The sequence below is a fragment of the Callospermophilus lateralis genome, chromosome 13 (genome assembly GCF_048772815.1).
Source record: "Callospermophilus lateralis isolate mCalLat2 chromosome 13, mCalLat2.hap1, whole genome shotgun sequence".
In the NCBI taxonomy this organism is placed as follows: Eukaryota; Metazoa; Chordata; class Mammalia; order Rodentia; family Sciuridae; genus Callospermophilus; species Callospermophilus lateralis.
In genome coordinates, this window is record NC_135317.1 from 54,159,052 (window position 1) to 54,176,536 (window position 17,485).

The 17,485-nt window shown below is 35.6% G+C and overlaps 1 protein-coding gene across 5 annotated transcripts in view; it reads left to right on the forward strand.

The window, feature by feature from the left end:
- The window catches only part of Sdccag8 (SHH signaling and ciliogenesis regulator SDCCAG8), a 233,922-nt gene that overhangs the window by 128,985 nt on the left and 87,452 nt on the right, over window positions 1-17,485 (forward strand). For 4 of the 5 annotated variants that reach the window (XM_076832046.1, XM_076832047.1, XM_076832049.1 and 1 more), the window contains 2 exons: window positions 11,745-11,872; window positions 14,015-14,123. In XM_076832046.1, coding sequence (XP_076688161.1) covers window positions 11,745-11,872; window positions 14,015-14,123 — 237 coding nt within the window. Of the gene's footprint in view, window positions 1-11,744; window positions 11,873-14,014; window positions 14,124-15,242; window positions 15,273-17,485 lie in introns of those variants that run through there. The other variant, XM_076832048.1, reaches the window with a different exon arrangement.

A 17,485-nucleotide genomic window follows, 5' to 3' on the forward strand; every position in this document is an offset into this window, starting at 1 on the left:
AAACTGAGGCTGAGATTGAGATAAAGTTCTTCTTTGACATCACATAGTTGCTACATGGTGGAGTCAGAGCTGAAGCCTGGACTTGTGTGTGTACAAAGCCCAAACTCACATCCACTGTGCAATACCATCTACCCCCTGTAGCTTTTACCAGTAAACAAGGAAAATTTTTATTTTTTCCTCAAGACTGTTCATCTTTGTGATTATTATATTGTTTCTCTTTGAATAGTCATCTTCTGGGAAATATTAATGATAAATTTAATAAGGTAACCAACTACTATTTTTGAACTTACTATGTGCCATTGTTATACTAAGAATATTTATATACAATATCCTCATAGTCATATAAGGAAAGGTATCATATTGACCCCATTTTTCTTTCAAGAACACTGGGTCATGGGGTATTTGACTCATTTAAGGCACACAGCTAGTGCTTGGAGGAACTGGGGCTTCCATCCCAAGCTGGTGCCCCAAATCCAGTGCCTGTTCTCAAAATTTCTTCCTCTTTGTGTCAAAATAAGTGACCCAGTCCTACTGACAGTGGTGGGATAAAGGGAGAATGGTTGAAAGTATGCCATCATTTTTGGAGGTATTTTAGGATTCCAGTTTATATTCCTTTTCTAAGGGCATGATTTCCTCAGGTACCTTGAGAATGAGTTTGAAGATAGATTTAGAAGAAGGAAGAAGCAGGCCATAAGGAAATGAAAGGGCATCTCAGCAGCTGTAGGACTGATAAGGACAAAGACTGAGAAATGGCTAGACAAAGAGAAAAATCCAGCAAATTCATGTCACTGAAGCAAAGGAAACAGGTAGAATATATTAAGAATATAAATAAGAATTATTACAAGCAAGTATTCCAAAGCCAAATAGAAATAATGTTAAATCATAAAAAACTAAAGGGCAAATGTTTTGATAAAGACCAACCAACTACCATAGCAGAATAATAGCTTTCTTACTTAAAGAGTAAGAATACTGAATGAGGAATCTGAAAACTTGGGCTCAGCTCAGTTTTCTGATCTGTAAACATAGTACTTTCCAGTTCCAGAGTTGTGTGCAGAAATGGAGAGGTTACAGAGATGTCAACCAAGCTTTAAAAATGAGCTACTGTTATAATAGATAAACTGTAGAACCAACCTAGATGCCCTTCAATAGATGAATGGATAAAGAAACTGTGGTATATATACACAATGGAATATTATTCAGCATTAAAAGAGAATAAAATTATGGCATTTGCAGGTAAATAGGTGGAGTTGGAGAATATCAGGCTAAGTGAAGTAAGCCAATCCCAAAAAACCAAAGGCCAAATGTTCTCTCTGATAAATGGATGCTGATCCATAATGGGGGAATGGGGGATGGGAAAAATGGAGGAACTATGATTGGGCAAAGGGGAGGGAAGCAGAGGAAGGAGGCTTGGGGCCAGGAAAGATGGTGGAATGAGATGGACATCATTACCCTGGGTGCATGTAATGACTGCACATATGGTGCAACGCTACATTGCTACATCGTATACAACCAAAGATATGAAAAGTTGTGCTGCAGTTGTGTACAATGAATCAAAATGGATTCTGCTGTCATGTATACCTAATAATTAGAATGAATAAAGAAAGAATGAAAAAATGAGCTACTCTTATTGTTACCAATCAATAGAAAACACACCCCTAATTCCTGTATGCAAAGAAGTTGAAAGTTTCATTTCAGAAATAATGAAAATTCTACTGCTTTATTACAACAATCTTCACAGAGACTTAGACAGGTATTTTATTTATTTATTTTAAGAGAGAGAGAGAGAGAGAATTTTTTTTAATTTTTTTTTTTTTAAGTTTTCGGCGGACACAACATCTTTGTTTGTATGTGGTGCTGAGGATCCAACCTGGCCGCACGCATGCCAGGCGAGTGCGCTACCACTTGGGCCACATCCCCAGCCCCTAGACGGGTATTTTAGCCATTTGAGACATAGCTATAAATTGAGATACAAATTTTAAAAAACCCTTTTAAGAAACAAATGACTATCACTAAGCCCATCAAATTTTTGATGTTAAAAAAACAAAACATGGTCTGGGGATGTGGCTCAAGCGGTAGTGCGCTCGCCTGGCATGCGCGGGGCGCTGGGTTTGATCCTCAGCACCACATAAAAATAAAAAATAAAGATGTTGTGTCCACTGAAAACTAAAAAATAAATATTAAAAAATTCTCTCTCTCTTTAAAAAAAATTACTTTTTGATGTTAAAAAAAACTGATGATAAATTATAGCAAAACAACCAACAGAAATTATAAGCAGATCATTATTCAGCTATGTGTTTTGGTTCTTTAAGAAAAGCAGCTGAGACCTTTCTTGTAACAAATGTTTTTAGGTGCTTTCTAGTTCTAGTTACTGTGTTAGGCACTTAAAGGCACAATGAACTAAGAACTAAGAACACTAAGAACTTGCTAGCAGAGGAAATATCAGCAGGAAGAGTGCCTACCTTATTTTAAATTACAAGCCTTCAGCATCAACAAGAGTTTGGTATATTTTTCTTAAGAAAACAAAGACACAGTTAATATATTTTAGATATATTTCTACTGCAAATGGTCAGCATTCAATAGGTCCATACTTGAAAAATTCTCTCATTTAGAACACCTCACTCATAACATTCTAAATAAATAAAGCATTACTCTATCATACTTGACAAATAAGATTATAAAAATATACATGATAATCATAATCCCCATAGTATATTTCTCAACAAATTTGATATCCACAAAGGAGCCAACCTGTTCAGAGCCTATAAATCAGATCCTATAGTAAAAGGTCCTATAAATTAATTTTTAAATCGTTTTAATAATAGAATGGAAGCTCTTCAATCATCTGTACAATTATAATGTATTGACAGGTAATATAGATGCCACTAAAATGTATAATGAATCTACTGATATCTGATTTGACTGATAGCAGAAGATCTAATTGATATTGTCATTATTATGACTAAGAATATGTAGATAAGCTGATATTTTTCAGAAAAGAAAGGCAAGAATGGATCAAAGTCATTCATTTACACAAATCAGAAATGGAAAATTTCAATTTTTGGCAGTATGAAGATGCAAAGGCAAAGTCATGATCTAATTTATTTTGTGTAATAACATATTTGTTCTTATTGTTTAGTCTGTAGAATTGGGCACATGGTACTGTAAAATATAAGAGTGCTTTACTAGCTCACAGGAATTTTGCCTCCTATAATCATTTAATGATTGCCTCAGGCACCTCTGAGCTGTTGAAAAGAATTTAAGGCTGAAAATTAGTGAAATGTGTGTTTTATGGCTGTTCAGTCTCAGTGTCTACCTATGGTATCTACCATATCTAAAGAAACCATTATAGAAATTGCTCTTACTATTGCTGTAGTAATAAGTGCTTTCCCTGCTTCTAATGTTGTCCCTTCCCCATCTGTTCCCCACACTGCCGCCAGAGTGATCTTTCTCAAGCACGGGTGTGATCACAACATTCCCCTGCTTAAAACCTTACATTGGCTCCCTATTTCCCTCAGGATAAGGGCCTTAAAAATAGATTCAAGTTCTGGCTCCTGCCTCCATCTCCAGTCTCATTTTTCTTCAATAATCTCCCCTCCACCAACTGCTCACTGCTGCCCTACAACATATATACTCCAGCCTCCAATCATGGCAGAACTGTTGCAGTTTTCCAAAGGCACCTAGCTGTCTCCTTTATCTGGGTCTTTGCACATGCTGTCCACTTCACTTGTCACAATTTTTTTTTTTTTTGCATTTTTTTTGCATCATTGTTTGGCACATTACTTTTCATATTTTAAGCCTTGAAGTTTTTAAGCTCCCCAACGGCCTCTCTCACTATTCCCAGCTACTTCTTTAATCCGTTGCTACTTACCTGTATGACAGCAGGAATTTGGCCCTATTTTAATATTTATCATACTATTGTAGCTGTCCTTTTTTGGAAAACTCATTCATTGTATCCACTAGGTCATAAACCTTTTGGGGGTATGCCCTGTATCTTGCATTCATATATACCCCCTTACTTTTGTGTTTGGCACAAAGTAGTTGCTTAAGTATTTGTTGAATGAATGAGCATCACACTGTTTGATTAAACAGACCCCTCATGTGATGCTGTGCCATGGAATGGAAAGAACACTGGACTGGGAGTGAGAAGACGGGTTCTGGTTCCAACTCTGACACTTGCTAGCTATGTGGCTTTGAGCAAATCTCTTAATTCCTTGAGCTTAAAGTGTTTTCTCTGTCAAACAAGGATATCTGCTCCATCTTCCTGCCTCCAAGAACTGTTAGGAAGAAAAGAGGTCAATGCATTTTAATGTGCCTTATAAAGCAGAAACCATAGACATGTGAGGAAGAGGCAATAGTAAGAGTCCATGGTTTTGTTTTAAGACCAGGATGTAACACAGTGGTAGAGTTGCCTAGCAAAGGGTTCAATTTCTAGTATCAGAAGAAATAAAATAAATAAATAAATAAATAAATAAAAGTGTAAGTAAATGTGAGTTGAGCAAGAATAATAGAAGTGGGCAAAACCCAGTCAAGCACCTCTTCCTTTGCCTTGAAGGTAAGTTTTCCAGTTATTTTAAACATACATAAGAACTTTTGGAGGGAAAATTATTTTTAGGGATGTTTCTGTGAAATATTTTTCCTTTTTATATATTCCTTTGAAAGCAGTTGACCTCTTTTCAATTTCTGCTTTCTTTCTTAGAAGTGACTCATGTTCTGATCTGATAACTCATATTTCCACATTGCATTTAAAGTTCTGACATAGTTTGCATTGAAGGAAATAGAAGCAGTTTATTCTAGAAAATATGAACAATGCCATTACATTTTGCCAACTCGAGGAGGTAGGGATTACAGAACCTAAGTGCCCTGTAGTTTTATTCATTATATATGTTTTTTGGCCATACAACTATATAACAGGCTCTTGGGATACATTAGTAAGCAGAAGAAAGGTCCCAATTCTTCATGTGTTTACATTCCATGTAGATGCTCATATTTTTCCTAGGAGTCTATGACCACCTTGAGGCAGATGTGTTTTTGGTAGTTTTCAATGTTTTTTACAAAGGTCAGTATCTTTCTTTGAGGAGGATGCAACTAGTTGATGGTGTCTTTGTAGAAAGAAGTGATCGAATTGCACATGGGACAAATGGGAAGGAAAAACCAGGAAACTAGCTTGGGATTTGCCTTTCACCATGGATAATATATGTATTAAATGACACACATATGGATAATTGAAATAAGAGTCTTGTTATTTTTATTCTTTTTACTTTCTCTCATTTCTCTGCTTTTCTGATAAATAAGAGATTGAAGCACAGTAATTCACTCTGTGTTTTAGGGTCATATACACCCTGTATTAACTTGGGAACTGAAGACAAATTTTATTATTTCTCTAGGCCTTCATTTTCTCACATGTAAAGTGAAAATAATAAGGGAACCTACCTTGTAGGGTTGGTAAAGGGTTTAAATAAAAGAATACATGAAAAGAACTTATAGTAAATGTTAATAGTAGTTTACTAAAATAATTAATTCTTTAAGAGGATTTTGTTTTTCTTTGCTTGAATGAAGAAGCCCAGTATTAAGGGAATAAAGTTACTTGTCTATGGTCACATAGATAATAAGGAGGTAGATTCCTTTCTCTGACCCTCTAGCTCTGTGAGCTTTCTCCAATTCTCCATTGTCTCTCAAGACATAATTTTTCTAGAATACAAAAAGAACCAACTATAAATGTTATATATGCATTTTTAAAAAGAATGAATAAAAACAAAGCAAAACTGTAAGCAAATATTTAATTCTAGTTACTAGTATAATGACCTTCCATAGATTAGCAATTTTGAAAATACTTTCTGGGTATTCTGAATTTGAACAAATGAATAAATATGTTGAATATAATAGGAATCAAATTTCTCACTATTGAGGAGGAGGAAAATTACAATTATGAAAATAAAGGAAACTAGGTTCTATCTATGATGTATCATAGTTGGACATTTCAGGAGGAATGTGTATATATATACATATATTCAAATTTGTATACTTCTGTTTATACACTTATATGTATATTCTTAGCCTAATATTACCTAGTATAAGGCAACCTAGAAGCATCATGGTGGCAATGAGCACCACCTAGTGATGGATCTTGGTTTCTAAATACCATTGTCTACAAAAATGTGCAAAAAGAGATTCTTGAACAAATGCTGCATCTTGGAATCAGGAACAGTACAACATCTTGTTGGGATGAAAATCCACAAAGTGCACAAGAATGATTGAGATATATCACATCAGAACCAGCTTGAAGTGTATCCACTGCCCAAATCCAGGATAAGTTGAATTTACAAATAAATAATGACTGTAATGAATTATAACACACTAAATGAAAGAAGAACCCATAACTCTATGCCAATATCAGTAAATTAATAACTTAAAGGGAAGCTTTTTCTTACAGGATGATATTAACTAATATAAATAGAAAAAAAAAAGAGTAGAAAGTCATTGGATGTAAAACTAGTAGGTGAGAGTTTGATGAGGAATGATATTTGCATAGTCTCAGCATCTTCCAACAAAGTACTTACTAATTACAAAAGAGAAAGCAATAACTTTACAGCGGAGAAGTCTGCTAATATTTGGGACTAGCTCATGAAAGCTGATTGTGAGGATGTCTTCCCAATTTGTTGTTCACTTTGGTAGTTTAAAACAGGCTATGGTGGGAAATCTCTATGCTGAAACCAGATGAATCAACAAATGAGGGATTTCTCTGCCCACTCCTGAAACTAGTTGTTATATACTTTTCAGCATACTGATGCAGTAAAACTAACCATTGTTGGGATAAGTAGACAGCTTGGAGATCCTTCCTGTTGTTTCTGTATTCCTTCAAGAATGATTTTTAGCTCATAAGCATATTATAAATTTTCTCCAGATTTCTTTGGTATTTTGTTTTGTTTTGTTTTTTAATGTGTGTGGTGCTGGGGATCAAACATAGGGCCTCATACATATTAGGCAAACACTATGTCACTGAGCTACACCCTTAGCCTCCTTTCACAAGTTTTGTCATGCAGATAGGCTACTGTCACAAAGTACTCTGTATTATAATTTAAAAAGGAAACATCTTGTAACCCAAAGGGTTGTATGTCTTATACTAGTACTTCAGACTTAAGTAAAATGGTTAATAGAGAGACATAGCATATAGGAGGGGTGTCTTTGTCACTGCCACTATAAGGTCTTGGTTCTCAGACTTGATGCAGTCATTGTTCCTGACCTCAGCTTATTATTGAATTTTAAAATCATTAGAAACTCTTGGTCCCTCAATCTAATTGTAAAATTCAAACTGCATTTAAAAAAAAAAAAAAAAAAAAAAAAAAAACTCTAACAAGTCATTTTTGCTCTTTGACGTGTGTATTTTTAAATGGAAAGTTTTAAAATAATTAATTATATGGAAAATGGGATGATAAATATCATTGCAGCCATTTTTAGAAAATACAGTCACTCAAGACTATAAATAGAAAAAAAGACTAAGTAATTGTATATTTAGTATATGTTTGAGGCCTACCCAGTGCTGATTCGCTCCTTTTAATTCTGTGCTTCTACCCAGACAACATTGTCATGGCCAGTACATGCATGGACTACAGGTAATATGAATAACTTGAAGAATAAGGATAGATGTTTCTATGCTAGAACATTTTCTCTTTTTAAAAATCAGCTTTATGGAGGTAAATTTAAATACATTAGAAGTCACAAATTTTAAGTGTACAGTTACATGTGTTTTGACAAGTGATACAGTCATGGAACCATCATAATGATTCAGAACATATCTATTAATTCAAAAAGTATTCTTGTCCCTACTAGGGACAAGAACTAGGTCCTTGTGTCCCTCCCCTTCCTCCAGGACCTGGCAACACTGATCTTCTTTCTGTCACTCCAGTACTTTTCTAAAGTGTGTATGCAAATTAAATCATAAAATATGATTTGAGTCCTTGGGGCCTGGCTCCTTTAAGTATACTGCTTTTGAGGCTCATTTCAGTATTGTATGTAAGAGCAGCTTGTTCCTTTTATTGCTGGTATTCCTAGCATGCTCTTGTAAGTCTGTACCACAGTCTGCTTATCCATTTAGCAAGTGATAGACATTTAGATTGTTTCTACTTTTCAGACATTATGAAAAAATCCTTCAGCCCATTGTAATAAATACCAAGAAAGTCTTCTTTACTGCCATCACTTTTGTTTTGATTGGTAAAATATGGCTAACCACAAGTTTGGTTAAAAGAGGTTATCAGCAATACATGGTGGTGCACACCTGTAATCTCAGCTACCGAGGAGGCTGAGGCAGGACAATCCCAATTTTGAGGCCAGCCTAGGAAATTTAGCAAGGCTCTGGCTCAAAATCAAAAATAAAAAGGGTTGAGGATGTCCCTCAGTAGTAGAGTAACCCTGGGTTCTTTCCCCAGTACCCCCAAAATAAATCATCAATGTTTTGAGTCAGAACTGACAGAAAACCATTTGGGGGTAACTGGCTTAGCTATCCTTCCCAAGGCTCCCATGCCCAGTTAGAATTGATCTCTCAGTTTTCTATCCTTTGATAGTTTTTTTCCTCTTGTACTACTTTTCTTGGTAAACATTTTACCATCTGCTATTTAATCTCTCTTTCTCTCTCTCTCTCCTTCCCTTCCTCTTTCCCTCCCCCCCCCCCGTGTGTGTGTGTGTGTGTGTGTGTGTGTGTGTAAAAATATCCATTTTGAACTCCCTACTAGGGACAAGAACTAGGTCTTATTTATCTTTGTTTGACCCAATGTCCTGCAGTGTGTGTTTCACATAATAGTCATGATAAGTATTTAATGGATTGATTTGAATTCTTCTGTAGTCCTTTCCTCGGATACCTAAGTGATTTATATTAATTCTTTTAATCCATTTATTGCATTATCTCTAGAGTATTATAAAATAAGTTTCCCTGAATAAAAATATTTTTAATTCTACCTTGGCATTCACTGTGTAAACTCTGAGTGCATTTTAAATTCTTTGTGGTCCTCACGGTAGTAGTTGTTTTTGAGCTATAAAGTGAGAGGATTTGATGAAACAAATTTGAAATTCCTTTCATTTCTAATGTTCAGAGGTTTCATTTAAAGCTTACCAAGCCAGAAAGAACCTGCAAGGAGAGGGAGCAATATAGGAGGGAAGGAGTAGGTGGATGGAGGTAGGATATTAGAAATATATCATGGTTGTAGCTCATGATAAATAACATGTGTAGTATATCAAGTAGTGTGAAAATTGGGGAAGGATTCAAGAAACACAAGGTGTAACAACATTTGTTGGTAGAGGGGTCTTTTACATTGTTTTATTTTATAAAGAGAACTACAGTTGTGACAGTTCTTTTTTCTAGTGATTAGGCAGCTTCTCATTCTAAAACTTGATGGTTAGATTTTGCAATCCCTGTACATTGAGGAACTATAAGTCACAGTTTGCAATGGGTATTCTCAGATATGATTATTAAGTTGATATGCTAATTAATAATACTCCTTTTCACTCTTAAATGCATATTGGTTTTGGACAGTACATTTTATGGTCACCCAGTTATTAGGGAACTAAGATCCTCAGGTCTCCCTACCTGTAGCCCCTGCTCTAGCTGGAGGTCTGACTTGAACATGATCCAAGAGACCATAGTACCTTTTAAACTGATTCCTTTAGCAGGACCATCTCTACTTGGCAAAGCCATTCTCATCTAATCATTCTTTTCTAACATCTCTGAAAAATGTTCACCCCCTCATCTGAGACTTAGATTCTCCAGTTTCATTTAAAGACTGCATTCTTCTTCTATCCCCATGTCAAGGGTGTAAAAACATTCAATTTTTAAACATTCACTGCCCACTTCCTATGTGCCAAACACTGAGCTGGACTCAGGATAGAGCATGACAAAAGGAGACAGACATGTAAACCAGTAATTAAAACGTGAAGGGTGCCAGGTGTATACAACATATATTGAGGTCATAGGGAAGAATAATTTACTTAGGAGAGAGAGAGGGGGAAGAGGAGGGAAGAATTTTGAACTAGGCCCTAAAGGAATAGTATGAATGATACAGGGGAATTGGATGGGTGGGCCGGGGGCAATCCAGGAAGAGAAAGAAACATTTGCAATGATCCATAGCCAGAAAATGCGTGGTGTGATGGGAAAGGCAAAAAGTAGCCTCGTCTGACTATCCATTTGTTGCAATATACTACTTTGGAACTGAGTGTGAGACAAGACCTTGGACCACATCCAGGGGGGTGTTGTTGTTAGAAGTACCAGACGGGACCTTATTTCACATTTAGCATGGACCCCTGATGATTCCATTTGAGTGAGGTGTGGGTGTATTTTCATTCTGGAATTTTACACTACAACATTACCACATGCATTGACCAATTTCAATACAGGCTTTCCTTATGTTGCTTTATAATTAGAAGCCAGTGAATTGAAGTTCCACAGCGGTACATAGACTGGTAGTGATAGCTTTATGGAATTGTTTATTTTTAGTTTGGCAAAGGCTAGTCAGTAAATATCTCAATTAGTAAACTAAAGCAGCATGGATGAGAAATGCCCACAAGGAGATCAGAAGATAGAAATAACTAAGTCACTTAATTGAAGGAAACCCTCATAACACTCATATTTAGAGTTTGAAGAACCAATGTAGTGTGTGTGTGTGTGTGTGTGTACACTTGCATGGTACATATGCACAGTGTCTTCATCTGCAATGTTGCAGTAATAAGGTTCTTTGCATTGCTTAGGTTCTAATCGTTCAAGAAGTTTCTTTATTTAAGAGCCAGTGTAATTGCATGTTGACCTAGTAGGACAGGTCAATATCCTATCACAGTGGGATGGGATATTATCTTTGACTATAGAAGCTTTTCATCCTGGAGTTTCTTTCAGTGTGACCCAAAATAAATTTTATTATGAAGTGCTGAGGAAAGTTATTCATTTTCATATTCATATTTATATTCACATTATACAGCCTGATGTGTGAAAATATTTAACGAAAACATGCATGCAGTGCCATAGAATCATTTACTGGCCTCTAGATAGTCTCCTGTATTATATTTGAAATTCCATTTTAAGTTTTGGAGGAAAACCAGAAGTGGCCTACAAAGCTTAATTTTAAGAATTAAGATTTTGATTGTCAAGCATGGTAGCATTCGCCTGTAATCCCAGCAATTTGGGAGGCTAAGGCAGGAGGATTACAAGTCCAAGGCCAGCCTGGGCAACTTGGTGAGATACTCTGTCTCAAAATAAATAAAAAATACTGGAATGTACATCATTGGTAAAGCACCCCTGGATTCAATCCAGTGATACAATTTAAAAAAAAAGAAAAAAAGAAAAACAAATTTTTAAGTTTTTCTCAAACTAAAAATTTAGTCATTACTGTTGCTAGAATTCCAAGATCTTCAGGAAATACTGATCATTCAGAGGATAAAAGATTAATTGACAGTGCAAGTGAGAATGTTACAAAAGAGGGGGAAAAAAGGTATGTGTACTTTAAAGTTACAGTTATACAATATCTTTATTCATTTATCATTTTATTTTAATTTTTAGAACTGTGTCCTTTTGTGCAGATGGAGTTATGGTGTGTATTCATATTGTATGATAGGTCCTTTTGAATTGCCCCCCTTCTGGGGTAGGGGTTCTGTTGTCCTCTTATGCTTCACAATTTACTACCTATGGGCTCTCTATGGTCCATAGGGGAGTGATGGAGGTCTGTTGATCTGCAAATTACATTTCTGTATGTCTCCTTTCTGTTTTGCAGACTGGAAAAAGATAGCATTCAGCAGAGCTTCAGCAACGAAGCAAAGGCCCAAGCCCTTCAGGCCCAGCAAAGAGAGCAGGAGCTGACACAGAAGATACAGCAAATGGAGGCCCAGCATGACAAAACTGGTAGGTGGTAAGGAAAGATTAGAGCCTGGGCACTCGCTCACAAGCCAGGCCCACGCCTTACTGTGAAATGACATCAGGAACACCTGTAACCTTTGGCTGGCCGAAGGGAGCAGATGCTAACTACACCGGAGATTCCGAATTACATATTAGTTAGCGTTTAAAAGAGAAAATGGAAAGTATTGCCCACTGTCTGTTGATTTCAGAGTGCTGCTCTCACATCTGTTGCACCATCTGGATTATGAGTTTATTTACCTGTGTTCAAGAAACGTAAAGCTGAGAGAGACCACAACAAAGTAGAAAAACAAAGGGCTTGTTTTTGGCTGGGTTTTCAGGCACACATGTTATATAAAGAAAATAGCATCAGAAGCTCTGCGGGAAATGCTCTGAGCTTACAGTTAGAGTCTCCTGAATAGCATTGAACAGTTCCCACAGTACACACATTATAGCTACTCTAAAAGCCTAATGAGTTTGCTTCAGCATCCAAACTGGAGAAAAGCTTTAGCCATTAATCGGTTCTTAATTCACTGTCGCAGCTGGATGTAATTCAGTGGCTCCAAATTGATATGTTCCTTTATTTAATCTTTGCAGCTTCGAACATTTTTAGCATTTGTATGATTTCCCCACCTCCCCCAATCCAATCTAGAGTGATGTTTAATCCTTTGCATTCTTCAAGTTCTCACAACTGCTGTTAAAATTCACTAATACAAGGCATTGACCACAGCTGGCAGCTTGGCTAAAAATTGCCATCTTTCATCACATTGGCACTATTCTGCAAACTGAGTTGGCCAGTAACTCTTTACCTTTAATTTGAAAGTAAAATGCACTTTGAAAATAGGCAGTTTGATTTGTTCAGTTGGAGCATTATGTAGTTCCTTTCACTTTTGAGTTGTGTGTTCACAGACAGTGTTAGTCAAAACAAGACAGTGTCAGTCATTATAATTCCACACCACATACTCCACGCTGATTGTACTATTAAAACAAAAGTTTAATTGATCCTGTCTCTTCCAGAAAAATGTTGCTTAATTTTAGTGCCTTGATTTATTTTGCTTTGTGTGCTATATGCTTTTTGCCAATCATTAGCTAAAATTAAAAAGGAATAAAGGATCTATCACAACTTACACTTAGAGGTAATTTTCACAGGATTTAATGTATATTGTATTTGATGACACGGTACAAAATTATTTCCTGTCTCATAGGTGGAAAACCACTATCATGAAATTTATTAACTTCATTAACTTTATTAAACTTATAAAATTATTAAATTTATTTACTTATAAAGAGGTAAATGTCATATTGACTCACAAAATTCCCTTCAGCACTTTCAGTAGAGATTTTCTTTTCACCACATTTGGCCAGAAGAAATGAAAATTCACCAGATTCATGTAAATCATGTCACTAAAAACACAGAGGAAATTATAGGATAAATTATTGTTGACCCCTACTGCTAGCAGGCTCCTAGTGATTAAAGAGTCTTGGGCAGAAATTGAGCATTAGATAAGAGTTTTTAAGCTGTTAAAACCACCTTTAAAACACTTCCATTTATTTTGCATACTCAATTTCTTTGACCAAATCTTCATGGAAGCACATACTGCTGACAATAAGATCAACATTCTAAGGAAAATCACATAGTTTACCTTCATAATTAGGAGAAGTATATCCAAGATTCAAGGGGGAGGGTGTGAGTAGTAAACTATGTGCATAAATGCGAAACATAAAGCACGAGTTTCAGTGTAAAAGAGAATTCCTCGATTTTAGTTTTGAATTATCTGGTTGTGAGAATTTTGACACTGTTTGTGGTAGCATTGTCAAAATAAAAATATAATATCTTGCATATTACAAAGATATAAGCATCTATGACTCCACTTGAGGTATTTGACAATTTATGAACATGCTGAAATGTTACTCTAAGCTGATATGATCAAAATGTTACTGGTATATAATTTTATTATGAAAATAAATGTCTCACAAGATTTAGTGTCTTACCAGTTGACAGGTTCTTTAATTTAGGACATTGAAAGTATTCTAGTGACTTCTAGGAAATAAGTGGTGAGCTAACACACTTTACCACTCTACATATGGAAAGCCCTGCAGAGCTACAACTATAAATATCTTATGTTGTTGGGGATTTATTGTTATTTCTAGAAAATGAACAGTATTCATTGCTGACCTCCCAGAATACATTTTTGACAAAGTTAAAGGAAGAATGCTGTACATTAGCCAAGAAACTGGAACAAATCTCTCAAAAAAGCAGGTAGGTAATGTTGTATAATATTTTCAGAGCACTGTTTGTTTGATTACTGTAATTTTTCTTAAAAAAAAACAGCATTCCTACTATTATAATCTAATATTAAAATTAGTTATCTGTTGATATAAGTTTTCTGTGAAAATATTTTTGTATGTTTTTTCTTAATTGTTCATATAAACACTTTAATGTTTTCCATTATTTTGTATACATATTATTATCTGACTTTTTTAAAGTTTAGTATGAAATTTCAGAAAACAAAGCTTAAGATAGTAATTATTCTAATAAAGAATGCAGATAAATCAAGCAGTTTAAAAATCTTATGTTGATACAGCTAACAAATTTTAATCTATTCTATAATTTTGCACAAACACACACAAAAAACCTATCTTTAGGTCAAATAATTAGGGAAATTGAAAAGACAAAGGTGCTTCATGTACATTATTTAATTCTCACAACAGCTTGAGATAGGAATTATTATCTTTTTTTATAGATAAGGAGACCAAAACTGTGTAACTGGTAAATGGGAGAAATAAAGTTCTAACCTAGATCTTTCTGGTTCTAAAGTCTATATTACAATAATTATAATATTTTACATCTAGTACTTAAGAAACCTCAGATTCAGTGGATGTGGTGGTTCTCCACTATAGTTCTACCTACTCCAGAGGCTAAGACAAGAGAGTTACTTGAGCCCAGGAATTTGAGACCAGCCTGGGCAACATAGTAAGGCCCTATCTCTTAGGAAAAAAAGAAAAAAAGAAAAGAAAGGGGCTGGAGCTGGGGCTCAGTGATAGAGTGCTCGCCTGGCATGTGTGAGGCACTGGGTTTGGTCCTCAGCACTACATAAAAATAAAATAAATGTATTGTGTCCACCTAAAACTAAAAAAGTATATATATTAAAAAAAAAGAAAAGAAAAAGAAAGAAAATTCAGACCACAGTGGTGATGGGGAAGATTAGAAGGAAAAGATGACCTTTAAATTTTCATGGAGAATTGCTACTCTTCCAGCCAAGGTTAACCTGTACTCTGTGCCTGTGGGTCCTATTTTTCCTCCTCTAGATTAATTTACCCTCTACAAGTCTAGTGAATTTAAACCTTGGCACTTCTCCACTCCTCTTTTTTCTTTCAGCTCCTGACCTAAAGTGTTTTCCTCTGTATCTGACACATAGGTGGCACCCAAAACATATGAATGAATGAATGAAACAAATAGGTGCGTTTTTACCCCCATACCCTGATATGATTTCTGATATCTACCTACTCTTTTGTGGATGGCAAGCAGGGTGCAAAAAAGAACAATTTGGGATTCAGAAAGAACTAGATTTGAGTCTTAGTTTGTCACTTAGCTGTGCAACCTTGAATATGTTGCCAAATCTCCCCAAAGCTCAGTTTCTCTGTCTGTAAAAACATTTCCAAAATCATGTTGCAGGATTGTTGTGGGAATTCAGACAATATATATACAAAAGCAAACATACTTGCATATACTGTCATCCCTCAGTATCCAAGGGGGATTGGTTTCAGGACCCCTTTAGATACCAATATCTGCAGATGCTCAAGTCCCTTATATAAAAAGGCATAGTATTTGTATACAACCCACATAGCATTCTCCCATATACTTACATACATACACACACATGCAAATCACACTGTTAACATGCAAATCACACTGTTAACATGCAAATCACACAGACACACACACACACACACACACACACACACACACGTGTTTTTTCATTACTGGGGATCAAACCCAGAGCCTCACACATGGAAGGCAAATACTCGTCTCTGAGGTATTGCAAATATTATAGAGCTGATTCAAAGTATAAAAGAGAGAGATGTGGCCCTCTTCAGTATGCTTTAATTCATCTGTATAATACTTGCAATGCCTAATACATAATATATAAATGTAATGCTATGTAAATAATTATTACACTGTATTGTCTAGAAAATAATGACAAGGAAATTGTGTCTTTAGGACAGACCCAACATTCTGGTCTGTGGTTGGTTGAATTTGTGGATGCAGAATCTACAGATAAGGAAGGCTTGGCATGTGGCAATACACACTAGCTGCTATTGTGTCACTGGTGGCATTGTTTTAAGGGTCTAGACTGTTAAGTCAAATCGGGTAACATTTCAGTAGCTCTTACCCTTGCCAGGGAAGTTCTGAGTACCTTTTCTGACAGATATAATGCCAGAATCATAGTAAAACCCTTTTTAAGAGCCAAGCAGCATTAGTAAAAAGTGGATCTGGTTGTGTTAGAGGTCAAGCTTTCACACCTGGTTTGGTAAAATTGTTGGATTAAAATAGTCACCTGTTTGTAACTTTACAAGTTAATTCAAAAATAAGGCCTGAAAGTTAGTAAACACTTGGTGAATTGCTATGTAGTATTTTTAAAATTTCAAGTGCTCACAAAATTTACAAAAAGTGCATTTTGTGTGTTTCACAAGAAAGTAGTAAGTAGGATAAATTGTGATTTTTGGTTTGTCTGTTTGTTTGTTTGCTCTTAAGTTTGTATCAATCCAGTCTCATTTCTCCCTGGATTCCTACTATGACATTTTCAAGAATTCATTCTTGCCAAATTTAACATTCCATTTTGATGTTACCTTCTGCTTTAAAACCATCTACAGAACTTGAAGGCTCAGAGTATTTCTTTTTAAATAAAAATTATAAATGTAATAAGAACTGAAGAAGCCCTTGATGAGTATGCTTTGCATACCCTGTTCCAAACTTTGATAAATAATTTCCCTGTACTTTGAGATGAGAAAAAGCCTAGAGTTTATAAAGTTTGGTCATTGTGGAGTCTGAGTCTCCACAATAAATATCTAATCCATATGGTAATTTTGATCCCAATTTTCCTCAGAGTACTGCGGTAAACTTTTTCCTGAAAGTAAGTGTATTTATTTTGTATTGATCAGTAATTTAAAACACGTATTTTTAACTCTCCTTTCCTTACAGCAATATTTTTGAGTTTTATGTTATTCAAAATGCCATAAACAAATGGATTCCTACCATTTAAATAAGCTTTTTTACTCACAAATCTCATCTTTTAACAAGAGCTCATGCAAAATCGCTAGAAAAGCTGAAAGCCTGGGCTCCTTGTGCCCATAAACTCTTACTCTCTGCTTAGCCTCATGCTGGGCTGCTCTGTGAAAATGTTTTGAAATGGTATCTTCGTGTGTGTCTGTTGTCTGTGGTTTCTCCCCCAAGTAGACAGTAAGTCGCATTATAACAGTGAGGATTACTTCTGTTCTCTGGAAGCCTCCATAGCGGTTTGCACACACGGTACTTTCTGCACTGTGTGTATTCCACACTGTGCACGTAGTGGTGTCTGCAAGCCCAGGGTTTGTGAATGGCACATCCCATTTTAAAACTAA